Source organism: Solanum pennellii, chromosome 7, assembly GCF_001406875.1.
Source record: "Solanum pennellii chromosome 7, SPENNV200".
Taxonomy (NCBI): Eukaryota; Viridiplantae; Streptophyta; class Magnoliopsida; order Solanales; family Solanaceae; genus Solanum; species Solanum pennellii.
In genome coordinates this window covers 16,899,366-16,913,334 of record NC_028643.1, presented here as the reverse complement: position 1 = coordinate 16,913,334, position 13,969 = coordinate 16,899,366, and the positions used below count along the sequence as shown (strand labels likewise).

General features: G+C 34.4%; 1 protein-coding gene across 1 annotated transcript; it reads right to left on the bottom strand.

The window, feature by feature from the left end:
* Window positions 1–9,527: 9,527 nt before the first annotated feature.
* LOC107024877 lies at window positions 9,528–10,226 on the bottom strand. The gene is made up of 3 exons (XM_015225812.1): window positions 10,099–10,226; window positions 9,798–9,991; window positions 9,528–9,718 (listed from the first exon to the last, which is right to left on the bottom strand). The coding sequence occupies exons 1-3, from the start codon at window positions 10,224–10,226 to the stop codon at window positions 9,528–9,530; spliced, it is 513 nt and encodes a 170-aa protein (XP_015081298.1).
* Between the last annotated feature and the right edge of the window lie 3,743 nt (window positions 10,227–13,969).

Sequence of the window (13,969 nt, the reverse complement as noted above, 5' to 3'; positions counted from 1 at the left end):
ATTCAATTTTGTAAAGTTGTACGGGTTTCTTAATGTGTTAGATATTTATTCATGTTATCACAATCATAATTTGAATATGCGTAACCAATTGTTACCAGGTTTTTCTGGACTTCAATGACTCCTATTTTTTCCAAATCTGGACTAGATTGGGAAATTCACAAGTTCCTATGAAAAACTTTTCCGGCCCAAGATTTTATCTCATTGGCTTTTCTATAATGACGAGAACGGGTCGCTATATTAAAGAGTCCAAAGCTCCACAAACTGCTTTCCTTCAATATTTAAATATTCTCATTTGTATATACTAAATATAGTCGAAGACTTAGAATATTATTCTTTCTCTCAACTCTCTCATTCACAACAACATAATCTCAATATAAACACAATAAAATTCTAATAAAATTTTTCACTCTATATTTTCTTGTACTTATCTTATTTTTTCTTATATAGCAACACAAAGGAAGACCACATTATTTGTAAATGATGAATTCTTCCTTGCAATGAATCAGAAGATAGTGGGTATTAAATTTGCCAAATGAGTGCTCAAATATTACATAAGTTACAATACATAAAGACATAATAATGGATGAAATGATGAGTTGGTGATTACTTAAGTTACAAAAAACTAATGATCCCTTTCTACCACAATTGATGATAGCAAGTAGGCACAAATGTAATGTTTGTCGATACACACAACATGATATATAATGTTACATATAATATATTTTTATTAATTTTAATATGTCACACAAACAATCTTCCACTCATTTTAATATGTCACACAAACAATCCTCCACTCACATAGGTGAAATATGTCAAGGATGCTCCTATAGTTTGACACCCTACTCATACGAGATACAAACCTTTCATTACAAGTTCAAAGATTCAACCTCCACAAATCATTATAGGATAAATGCACTAACATCATAGGGATTGAATAAAATTAATATTAGTGCATTTCCCAACAATTCATTTTATGATTTGTTCTTCCAATTGAACCTAGTTATAGGATCTCTAGTCTCAAAGTTGGGTTTCCTCATATATAACTTATAATTTTTTAGTTTCACTTTGATCTCCCTCGATGTGCTTTAGGCTCTTTATCTTGCTAAGGCCTTATTTTATAAATCTATAATATTATCACATAATTTAGCACAATTAATATTGATTGTATACGAGTGATCAATATGATCTCACAATATTGTGTTTTCTTCTAATGACTCTGAACTTACCATAATAATTATCATTTTGTATTCAACCATTATATTGATGCTATATGGTACTACAATGAACCATTGTACTTGTACGTTAAACATACAATCAAAGGATATTATTGAATTTACAGAACAACAAGAAGAAAAAGACTGAGAAAAAAACTAAGTATCAAAAAGGGAGCTCTCGGGTTAGGGAGTATCAAATTTCAAAATTTTCGCTCGAGTTGTTCTAAACTTATGTTCATGATTCTAAGGTCTTGTGTTCATATATAAAATGAGTTGTGTGCTTTTAATGCATCAAAATACGTCATATTCATACCACAATTAACAAATAACAAATTAGAAAAGTCTAGTGATGTCACTTTCAAGAAATGACATGTTGTTATAGGAAGAGTTTTCCTTAATCATGCATAGTCCTTATGTGTATGTGTGCATAAACCCATATTATTACAAGTGTGTAATAACCCTATAATATTATTATCTTGATAGGTGTAGGTCAGCGAGAAGGTTGAAAACTCATCAAAGTTGTTTGGACTGTCGATCTCCAGACTTTGGTAGGTCCTCTTGATGTTCGAGGATGCTACATTTATCTATCTAGATTAGTACTTTAGACATAGCTAGTGGATGTTGTCCCTAGCATTTATTTTCAGACGTTTATTTCGAAGCTTTGTATTAAGGCCATTTTGGCTAACTATTACACTATATATTGATCTTTGATTTGAATTGATTAATCAATTGTAGATGGTTGGTTTAATTTGAGCTTAGTAGAATATTAATCTATGAAAGACGTAATTCTTAATATTCGAAGAGATATGGTCGTTTAAAGTTGACCCAAGTTGAATCTTACATCAAAACTTAATGAAACTTCAAGAACACTTATCAAGAACTCATCAAAAACTTAAAGCCTTAAATTTCAAGAATGGAATTACGCTGAATAAATCAAGATTGGCGTGTGGGTGAACTAACCCAACACTATGGAAGCTTACATACCTCTTACGTATTAAACACATGGCGATAGTTCCCAACTAAACTCAAGAACATTGACGAACGCCTTCATTCTATCCTCTTTTCTATTCTTGCCTCTTCTGGATCTCTCAACTAAAACCATAGGCATATATTAGACTGAACCTACAAAATTAGAAACCTAACATATTACTAAGCACGAATTAAATGTTATTAGGTAAGGAAAGGATTAAAATATCCCTCATTATTTTTGGCTAACTTTCCTTATCTGGACAGCCTAACTTCAAAAGGTCATATCTCATTCATCCAAACTTGTAACTTAGAAAACTCGAAGGTGTTCAAAGATAATTCAAAGATATTTCCTATGGTATCTCGAAGAACACCTAATCATCCTGTCTTAGGAGTTATGGTTATTTTAAGTTGACCAAAAACTCATACTTAGCTTAACTTGCAAAATTTAGAATTTTGCTATTTCCAATTTAATTCTTTTTTTGGAACTCAAGGTGCTAAATCCAGTGAGCTGAACTTAATACTTAAGAAATTTTTAATTCTTTGGTAAAATCTCACTCACTACGATGAAGGGTTCAAATCTTAGCTCAAAAATTTTATGGGGTGTTACAGTTGGCACCCACACTAACATTCCAGTTGTAGAACCATTAATGCTCATTATCTAACCAAAGAACTACACAACTTAATCAAACTAAGACATTTAAAGTTAAGGAAGCAAGTTTAAATGCTAACAAAAAGAGATAGAGTTCCTATAAACTCTAATGCTAAGAAAAAGAAATAGAGTTCCCATAATCAAATAATGCTATAACCTTAAAGTCAATGTACCTAAACACTAAATAAACAAGAAGGGATACAACCCTAAGCTCAAGCATAGGAAATCTAAGGAACTAGTGTAAGTCCGAAATTGTGGACATAAACAAAAAGACAACTCAAGTTAGCTGGGAAGAACTTACTCACCCTAGAATTCAATTGATCATTGATCTTCTAAGCGAAGTTTTTCAATAGCCGCCTAAAGATGCTCTGTACCCAACAAAGTAAGAGCAAGTGTAATATTAGTACACAACCACACTGTACTGGTATGATCACGCGGCTATCCCATTAAGTACAACACACACAAGCCACTACAACACAATAATAACAAGTATACACTGAACATATACCATATCAAAATCATTTTATGACAATTACAATGAATCAAGTAAGTAATCCAAAAGACTAAGGAAATGATTTAACTATCCCTTACAACAAGTAATTCTTCGATTCTTGTTAGATTGGGCATAGAATCTTTATAAGCCAATCTTTATTGGCTAGGCCACTTATTTCATCATTTTCATATTATGGAGATTATGGGGCATTGATTTGCCATTACATTTTACTCCCCTTTATTTGTATAATATAAGAAGTCATTATAAGCCAATTTTATTTGGCTATGCCGATTTTCATGATAAAGAAGTCATTATTGCCTATACCCATTATTTGCTGAAAACTTCATTCTTAACAAACACTAACGATTGATATTCTTAGGCTCTTAATTTCTTTGCTAACTTTGAACATACATCTCTTCTTCTTTCTTTTGCTTTCTTAAGGACATATTTAGATTAAGATCAGCGAGCTAACATGAAATCCAGTGTCTGCCCCACACCGAAAAGAGATTATTCACCGATAAAAGTGAATCTAGATCATGTGAGCTAACATGAAATCCAGTGTCTGCCCCACACCGAAAATGGGTGGTTCACCGGCTAAAGTGAAACCAAGTTCAGTATTCTCCCCACACTGAAAAGAGGTGGTTCACAGCTAAAGCGAACCGAATACTTTCTTTGAGAATTTAACCGACATAGATCATGTGATCTAAACATTAAATCCGGTGTCTCCCACAAACCAAAAAGAGGTAGAATCACTGGCAAAAGTGAAACCGCATCATACCTAGCTCGCTTAGGTGGAATCCACTAGCTAGTTCCTATGCTGGCAACATAGTTCGAAGACTAGGAGACATACGGAAACTACTTATCCACCTTGGTGGTAGACTCATCTCATGAGGCTTACATGTGATGGCACAAGCTCATTGCTAGTCTATCGGTGCTTTGCTCAACTTCTTTTTCTTTACATCTTTGAGAGTTGACTCAAACATTATGGAAGCTTGCTTATAGTTATGAGGTTTACTGAAATCTTCGGCTAACGGGTCATCCCTTTCTTTACTTGATGAAATGTGAAATTTAACCTTAAATTATCATCTTGGTAGTCTCATGTTTATTAACACCATCTTTTGTGAGTATCTTTACATAGTTGTTTTAGGTGTAAGTGAGACTTGTCTCACTTCCTTTAACACCCCATTCTGGTCACTTTCATAATTTAAAGACTTTTAATTATGTTATTACTCACCTTAACTCGTTTAATATCTTTTGGTAGCTTTATACCATTCTTTATAAACGTTAAGAACTTTGTTCAATGTAGCTACTACGTTCATAGTTCATTTGAAAAGGGTATGTTTGGACTTGTCCTAATGATTGGCATACCCTTGGTTATGAATTCAAAGTTACATTAGTCATGCTTAATTGGGTTTACATTAACCATTAGCCAATCTTCCCATCATACTTTGAAAGCAATATTGTAAGCCAATTTCATTCAACTTTTTGGGCAAGACGTTGTTAGCAATTTTATTGGCATAAACCAAACTTTCACTTAAACAACTTTCATTGTGTTATCACTAACCACATCAATTATTCCCATAAATTTATTATAATGATCCCCTCAATAGGCATCAAGTCGAATTCAACAGTACCTAACTTGATAATCAACTATTAACACACCTCATATTCTCGAATACAATTAAGCATTACATCATTCTTTATTTCATATAACTAATACCCTAATCATATGAATCAAGTATATATATGCCTCATTAGTCATTAACTAATCAAGAACCTATACTTAATGATCAGTTATCACCACATACCAACAACATATTCAAGATTACATCTATATACTTAAAGATTTGAAAACAAGGATAACTAGGGAGATGGACGTTCAACAATATCATTGGGGAACAACCCTAGTTTCGAAATTCATGAATGCAAATTTTTGAAAAGTCTCTTGGATAAAGAATTCCATGAGATAAAACCCATACCGTATGTAAAATTAAATCTACGAAGATCATCTTGCTGGAAACCTTTAAGAAAACCTTGAAATCACCTAAGAGAAATCGAGAGAAACTTTTATGTTTTCTTTCGATCATTTACTGTTTTGCATTGTGAATTTCATAGTGTTTGAACGTGAGTCTAAGTCTTATGAACTGATCTTGACGCATTCAACTTAGGCTATTTAATTAAATTAAATAAATTAATTAGTTAATTACTAAAAAAAACCTCCTAGATTGACTAATAATGGGAAAACACTTGATTTAACAAAAAATCTGGAAATTGGCTAGGGTCTCGGCCAAATTTGGAAATTTTTATTAATTAATTAAAATTTTAATTTAATTAATTAAGGGACCTAGGGTAATTACTAAAGCACTGCTTAATATACATGTCCATTTTAATTGATCATGTGCTATGGTGCCTAGGCTTGACACATGGATGCCTCATATCTATTATGCAAATACTATGAAACATATGTTTCTATCTTAGGGTCTTTATTGAAGGTACATTTCTTAAACAAGCTCATTAATGTTAGAAAGTTGGCTAAGACCCTTTAAGACAATATTTTCTAATATGCCCAATATTTTTTTTATTTGTGTATTATATAGGAATTGGCTAATACATCTTAGCCAATTTTCTATACTATGCCCAATATCTCAATATTGGGAATTGGGATGCCTATGTACCTCCATTACACATTCTTAAAGACCTATTGGACTCTTCACTAGACATGTAATTTTTACGGAATGTTACATTATCCCCCCCCCCCTTAGGAACATTATTCCCCGAATGACACTACACATCATTTTTATAATAAAGAGGGTGATTTTCGAAAACACTTTAGCATACTTGAAACTTTACTCTTTGTTAATTCTTGATTCATATTACTCAAGCTTATCTGAAGCTTCATATTTGAGATTGAGGAACTTCCTTCTCAATCACACTTAACTTAATGCACATAAAAACTCATGCAACACAAAAATAATGTCACGCTATACAAAACAGCAACATTAATGCAAGCATGAACTCATTTTAACTCAGATAGTCAAGTGTAAGACACACAGTTATGGACTTAGAACACCAAAACCGCCTGATGCACTAAGATTTAGAGTTTCATTAACGAAATCTCACTAATAAAGAGTATATCTACCCTCAAGAACTGAACAAGTGAGGGTAACGGGATCTCATATCGGCCTTAGCCTCCCATGTTGCTCCCTCAACAAGGTGGTTCCTCCATAACACCTTTACAGTGGCAACCTCCTTGTTTCTCAACTGTTTCACTTGGCGATCTAAAATTTCAACGAAAACCTGTTTGTAAGAAAAGTTCTCATCAGCTCCTAACCCCTTAGATAACATCTTGGTGGCTTTAAGATTAGAAACTATTTGGCTTGTTGGATTTGAACCACGCCCTTCCCATTTCAACTCTAACTCCTTTGGTAACTGAAACCTTACTACCATGTTTCGATGGTCTATGGCACATAGTATTTATGAAGCCAATCCATACCCAAGATTATATCAAAATCAAGCATGGCTAATTCTGTTAGGTCAGCATGGGTGACTTTATCAAGAATATTAATTGGGAATTATTTATATACTCTTTCAACTCTAATGCCATTTCCTATGGGAGTACAAACTAGAAAAGGCTCATATATGTCACGACCCAAAATGGACGTGATGGCACTCGTCTTATCCCACCAAGACAAGTCAGCCTAAAACTCAATCATTACAATACAGTGCGGAAATAAAATATAAGTAACTTTATAAAACCCCCAAAACCTGGTAGTCACGTGTACAAGCCTCTAAAGTATTACAATTCATTCAAAAGAAAAACTCAAGTCTCAAATGAACTTGTTTCCAGAATAGAACAAGATCATAATCAAAGAGGAGAAAGTCTGATGCGATGGAAACAGCTACCTGACAAATCTCCAAGAAGCCTCGGAAAAGAAGAGAATGACAAGTACAACAAAAATCCAGGCACATAACCTACAAAAATTTGTAGAAGCAAGGGGTGAGTACCAAACCACACGGTACTCAGCAAGTAAACCTCTAAACACAAGCTAAGGGGATGAAATACGGGTACTCCTACCACCCCCAACCGAACCTCCACAACTACAACCTGCATTAAAAATCAACCCAACCTAACAACTCACAGTTTACATAGCACATATCTCAACAACAACACTTAGACAAATTACATATCCTCAACAACAACACTTCAACAAATTACATATCCTCAACAACAATACTTCAACAAATTACATATCCGCAATAACAAGCTCAATATTGATCAATCACAAGTTCCACAGAAAGGTAATCAGAAGATCAGCAAAACACGATATCAAGTTCACTAATGATAAATATGTGCAATGCAATGGAATACAATGTCAAGTATAATGATGCATGTCTGACCTAGTGATACACACCCGCTGTCTCTCAGTCCGGGACCCATGGGGGACATATCTGTCCATGCATCTATCGCGGCGCACGACACGACCCTCGATATTAGTAACCATCGCGGCGCGCGATACGTCCCTCGAAATATAGTATCCATCGCGGTGCGCGATACGTCCCTCGAAATGATACATCCTCTTTAAGTTCTCATTCTTTCTCAATGCACATAACACTTGTCACAACCATGTTTCTTAAAATAATGCAAATGACATGTTCACACAAATTAAGAGGATATGAACATTTTTAACACTGCACAATTCACAACAACACCAACAATGATTCAACAAACTTTTCAAACCATTCTTTATTATCAACACATCACACACAAGCACTTATTCACATTGCCTTTTATTACCCTTTGTTTTCATCATTAAAATTATTCAATGTGGACAAGTCAACCCATCACCAAGTCCCATTACTCCTACACATATACCACATGGAAATACACGAATTTCATACACTTAGCAAGAGTTTAGAAATCCACTTGCCTCAATTTATCGAAAAATCACTTCGGGACTTTAGCCTTCCTCCTTCGTTGTACTTTCAAATCAATACAATCTATTCCAATCAATAACCACAATAAGACTTCAAAACTTACAACACTCATATTACTATCTGTTTAACTTTGAACCAAAAATTTATCCAAATTTATAATAAAGTTTATCAATATTGATTCTAACCAATAAGTCAAATTTCATATTTCTTAAATATCAAGTCAAGAGTTAAGTCGTAGTTTCTCCAAACACTACAAACCTAATAGTTTTCATATAATATAATGTAGTCAATATTTAATTACTTATATAAATATACCAAATTCGGATCTATATGATAACCTCAAAAATAATTCTTAAACCATAAATTAATAAAAGAACCAATGACCTTTTACGATGAACAACAGTACTATTCACGTCTACCATGAAATATAAAAAATATAAAATAACTCCTTAAAACATACATTTTTCCTATGATTCAATCATCATGACTTCTCATTCCTTATTCAATTTTGCCATCATTATTTAATTGTTGACCATTAATAATCTTATAATAATTACAGAAAAATCACGTTAAATTATCTTTAATGTTCAACCCAATTCCATTATGCTCTGTCCAGCATTAATGATATCAACAATTGCCCCTAATCTTTCAATATCTATAATTCATTATATTTAATAATAAGAAGAATGATTCGTACCTTTTTTGCGCCGCATCAAAAAATTTCATCGACTTTTCCATCTTCTTGTTATATATTTTTTTTATTATTGATTTGTTTGTGTGTAATGCTGCAGCTGCGAACACTGGGTACAACCTTTAACCTATATTTTTTTTTAATTATTATTATCATTATTATTTTGGGCTTGACCCATTTATTTTCTTTTCCTTTATTATTAACAACAAATTAATCATAATTAAATTTATAAATTATATCACTCATTCTTACAAGTCATAAATCATTTATAAAAGCTATTAAAATAATTAAATTTAGATAAATGGGTGAAATTCATAAAACGACTAAGGGGGTCGTTACAATATAAAATCTCAAGAAGCAAGTCAAACTTACTAGCGACTAAAGGAGTAACAAATGACAAAGTTGATCCTGGATCTAACAATACATACATAGGAAAAGAGAAGACATGCAACGTACTAGTGACCACATCAGCGACTTCTCTTGATCCTCTCTACCTTTTAAAGCATAGAATCGGTTCCTCTTGGGGGGTTCGGCTGCAGTAGTAGGATTAGGTCGAGGCTGAGCATCTGTCCTGTCCTAATTTCTCATCTGTGGGTAGTCCCTGACCATATTCCCACTCTTGCCGCACCCATAGCAGCTATTAGTACCTACCAGGTACTCACCTCTATGCATACGGCCACATTTACCACACAGCTTGCTGCTACGCTGGGCATTATTATCATTTCCCTTCTTAGGTCCAGACTTGTCCACTTTTTGCATTCGAGTTCCTGGAAGTAGTAGGATTACCTGAGCGCTAGTGCCCCTTATTTAACTTGGGCCTTTCCTAAACTCAAAATGAAATCCTACCAGAGCTACAACCAGCCTGATCTGAGGGTTTAGGCTTCTTGTCTTCTCTACCTCTCTTTCTCCGATGACTCTCCTCAACCTGCTGTGCATGAACCATCAACCTGCAAAGGTCCATGTTATCATGCAACATGAATGCCTGACATTCCTCCTCTAGATCCTCCGATACACCAGTCACAAACCTTCTCATCTCATCCCTGCTATTGGACACCAGAGAAGAAGCATATTTTGAGAGCTTAACAAATTTCAAGGAATACTCCTTGACTGATATACCTCCTTATCATAGGTTGATGAACTCCTTAACCTTAGCCTCTCTCTTCTCTCTGGGAAATAACCTCTCCAGGAATGCAATCTTGAGAATGTCCCAAGTGATGGGAACTTCTCCTGGTGCTCAGCCATCTCGCCACATCCTGTGCCACACCTGAGCCACATCTTTGAGTTGGTAAGCAGCCAACTCAGCCTTTTCCTATTCATTAACACCCACAGCACATAGAATCTTATGAACCTCATCCACAAACTCTTGGGGATCCTTATTGTTCTTGGACCCATAGTAGACTGGAGGATTCATTCTAGTGAAGTCCCTCAGTCTGCTAGCCATGGTGCTAGCATGTGAGTTCTCCCTTGGAGCACCCTCTCTAGTGGTCTGGGCTGTGATAGCATGTGCGTGAGTGGTGATGGCTTGGGACATCTAAACTAGTGTTTCTCTTACTTCTCCATCCGTCAACGTAGCTGGGTTGATAGGCACTTCCACTCCAATAGCTGGGGCTTGAGGAGGAGCTTAGTTGCCTCCAGCAGCTGCTTCTTCGACTCTTCTGCCTGCGTTTCTCCTTGTGTTAACTTTCTATACGTATACACAAGAAGGAAATTAGATGCTAGAATGACACAAAATATCAAATCTCTACACGGCACAATAAAGAGTAGAAGAAGGGAAGATTCTTAACATCACCTAGTCTTTAAGTCATGATTGTGGCGCACTTCACAACCTTAAGTTAGAAACCACGTAACGTGTTGTTTTGAGCTTTAGTTCCTAGGTAATTTAACCTCATGCTCTGATACCAAGTTTGTCACACCCGGATTCAGAAATCCGAATGCAACTAGCGTCGTTAATCTCTCAGAGGCCGCAAACAAGCCTCGTCTTAGCTTTCATCATATTCATATAGTTAAATTTGCAGAAAATTTAAAACTTTTAAAAACATAATGAAGTATACATATACTTCATATGTTTTCTACATATATTAGTAATCTACTAAGCTCAAATTAAAACAACCATCTACAATTGATGAATTAATTCAAATCAAAGATCAATATATAGAGTTTGCAAAAACAGCTTTAATACAAAGCTTCGAAATAAACGTCTGAAAATAAACGCTAGGGACAACATCTACTAGCTATGTCTAAAGTACTAAGCTAGATAGATAAATGTAGCATCCTCGAATATCAGAGGACCTACCAAAGTCTAGAGATTGACAATCCAAGCAGCTTCGATGAGTCTTTAACCTTCTCTCTAACCTACACCTATAAAGATAATAATAGTATAGGGTTAGAATACACTTGTACTGTGTATGGGTGTATGAACACATACAAATAAGGACTATGCATGATCAAGGAAAGCTCTTCCTATAACAACATGTCATTTCTGGAAAGTGACATCACTAGACTTTCCTAATTCATTATTTGTGAATTGTGGAATGAATATGACGTATTTTAATGCATTCAAAGCATGAAACTCATTTTCTATATGAACACAAGACCTTAGAATCATGAAAAAAAATTAGAACAACTCGAGCGAAAATTTTGAAATTTGATACTCCCTAACCCGAGAGCTCTCTTTTTGATACTTTAGTTTTTTTCTCAGTCTTTTTCTTCTTGTTGTTGTGTAATTCAATAATATCCTTTGATCCTATGTTTAACTTACAAGTACAATGATTCATTGTAGTCCCATACCTACAATTAATCAAGTAAGTAATCCAAAACACTAAGGAAATTATTTTGCTATCCTTACAACAAGTTATTCTTTCCATTCTTGTTAGATTGGGCATAGAATCTTTATAAGCCAGTCTTTATTTGCTAGGCCACTTATTTCGTCATTTTCATATTATGGAGATTATGGGGCATTGATTCGCGATTACATTTTACTCCCCTTTATTGTCATAATATAAGAAGTCATTATAAGCCAATTTTATTTGGCTATTCCCATTTCATGATAAAAGAAGTCATTGTTGGCTATACCCATTATTTGCTGACGATTGATATTATTAGGCTCTTACTTTCTTAGCTCACTTTAAACATACATCTCTTCTTCTTTCTTTCTTGCTTTCTTAAGGACATCTTTAGAATTAAGATCATGCGAGCTCACATGAAATCCAGTGTATGCCCCACACCGAAAAGGGGTGATTCACCGATCAAAGTGAATCTCGATCATGTGAGCTAACATGAATACAGTGTCTTCCCCACACTAAAAAGGGGTGGTTCACCGGCTAAAGTGAAACCAAGTTCAGTATTCTCCCCACACCGAAAAGAGGTGGTTCACGGTTAAAGTGAACCAAATACTTTCTATGAGCATTTAACCGACATAGATCATGTGAGCTAAACATTAAATCCGGTGTCTTCCACAAACCAAAAAGTGGTGGAATCACCGGCCAAAGTGAAACCGCATCATACCTAGCTCGCTTAGGTGGAATCCACTAGCTAGTTCCTATGTTGGCAACATAGTTCGAAGACTAGGAGACATACGGAGACTACTTATCACAATGGTGGTAGCCCTCATATCATGAGGCTTACATGTGCTGGTACACGCTCATTGCTAGTCTATCGGTGCTTTGCGCAACTTCTTTTTCTTTACTTATTTTAGAGTTGACTCAAACATTATGGAAGCTTGCTTCTAGTTATGAGGTTCACTTAACTCTTTGGATAACCGGTCATCCCTTTCTTTACTTAGTGAACTGTGAAACTTAACCTTACATTATCATCTTGGTGTTAATGAGACTTGTCTCACGATTATTAACACCATCTTTTGTGAGTATCTTTAACATAGTTGTCTTAGGTGTAAGTGAGACTTGTCTCACTTCCTTTAACACCCCATTCTGGTCACTTTCATAATTTAAAGACTTTTAATTATGTTATTATTCACCTTAACTCGTTTCATATCTTTTGGTAGCTTTATACCATTCTTTATAAACGTTAAGAACTTTGTTCAATGTAGTTACTATGTTCATAGTTCATTTGAAAAGGGTATGTTGGGACTTGACCCAATGATTGGCATACCTTTGGTTATGAATTCAAAGTTACATTATTCATGCTTAATTGGGTTTACATTAACCATTATCCAATCTTCCCATCATACTTTGAAAGCAATATTGTAATCCAATTTCATTCAACTTTTTGGGCAAAACATTGTTAGCCATTTTATTGGCATAAACCAAACTTTCACTTAGACAATTTTAATTGTGTTATCACTAACCACATCAATTAATCCCATAAATGTATTTTAATGATCCTCTCAATAGGCATCAAGTCGAATTCAACAATATATAACTAATACCCTAATCATATGAATCAATTATATATATGACTCATTAGTCATTAACTAATCAAGAACCTATGCATAATGATCAGTTAACACCACATACCAACAAAATATTCAAGATTATATCTATATACTTAAAAAATCGAAAACAAGGATAACTAGGGAGATGGACGTTCAACAATATCATTGGGGAACAACCCTAGCTTCAAAATTCATGAATTAAACATTTGAAAAGTCTCCTGGAGAAAGAATTCCATGAGATAAAACCCATGAATTATGTAGAATTAAATCTACGAAGATCATCTTGCACGAAACCTTGAAGAAAACCTTGAAATTTCCTAAGAGAAATCGAGAAAAACTTTTCTGTGTTTCTTTCATTCGCTTACTGTTTTGCGTTGTGAATTTCATAGTGCTTGAACGTGAGTCTGAGTATTAGGAACTTATATTGACTCATTCAACTTAGTTTAATTAAGTAAATTAAATAAATTAATTAGTTAATTACTATAAATCCCCTCCTAGATTGACTAAAAATGGGAAAACATTTGACTTACCCAAAAATCTGGAAATTGCCTAGGGTCTCGACCAAATTTGGAAATTTTTATTAATTAATTAAATTGTTAATTTAATTAATTAAGGGACCTAGGGTAAT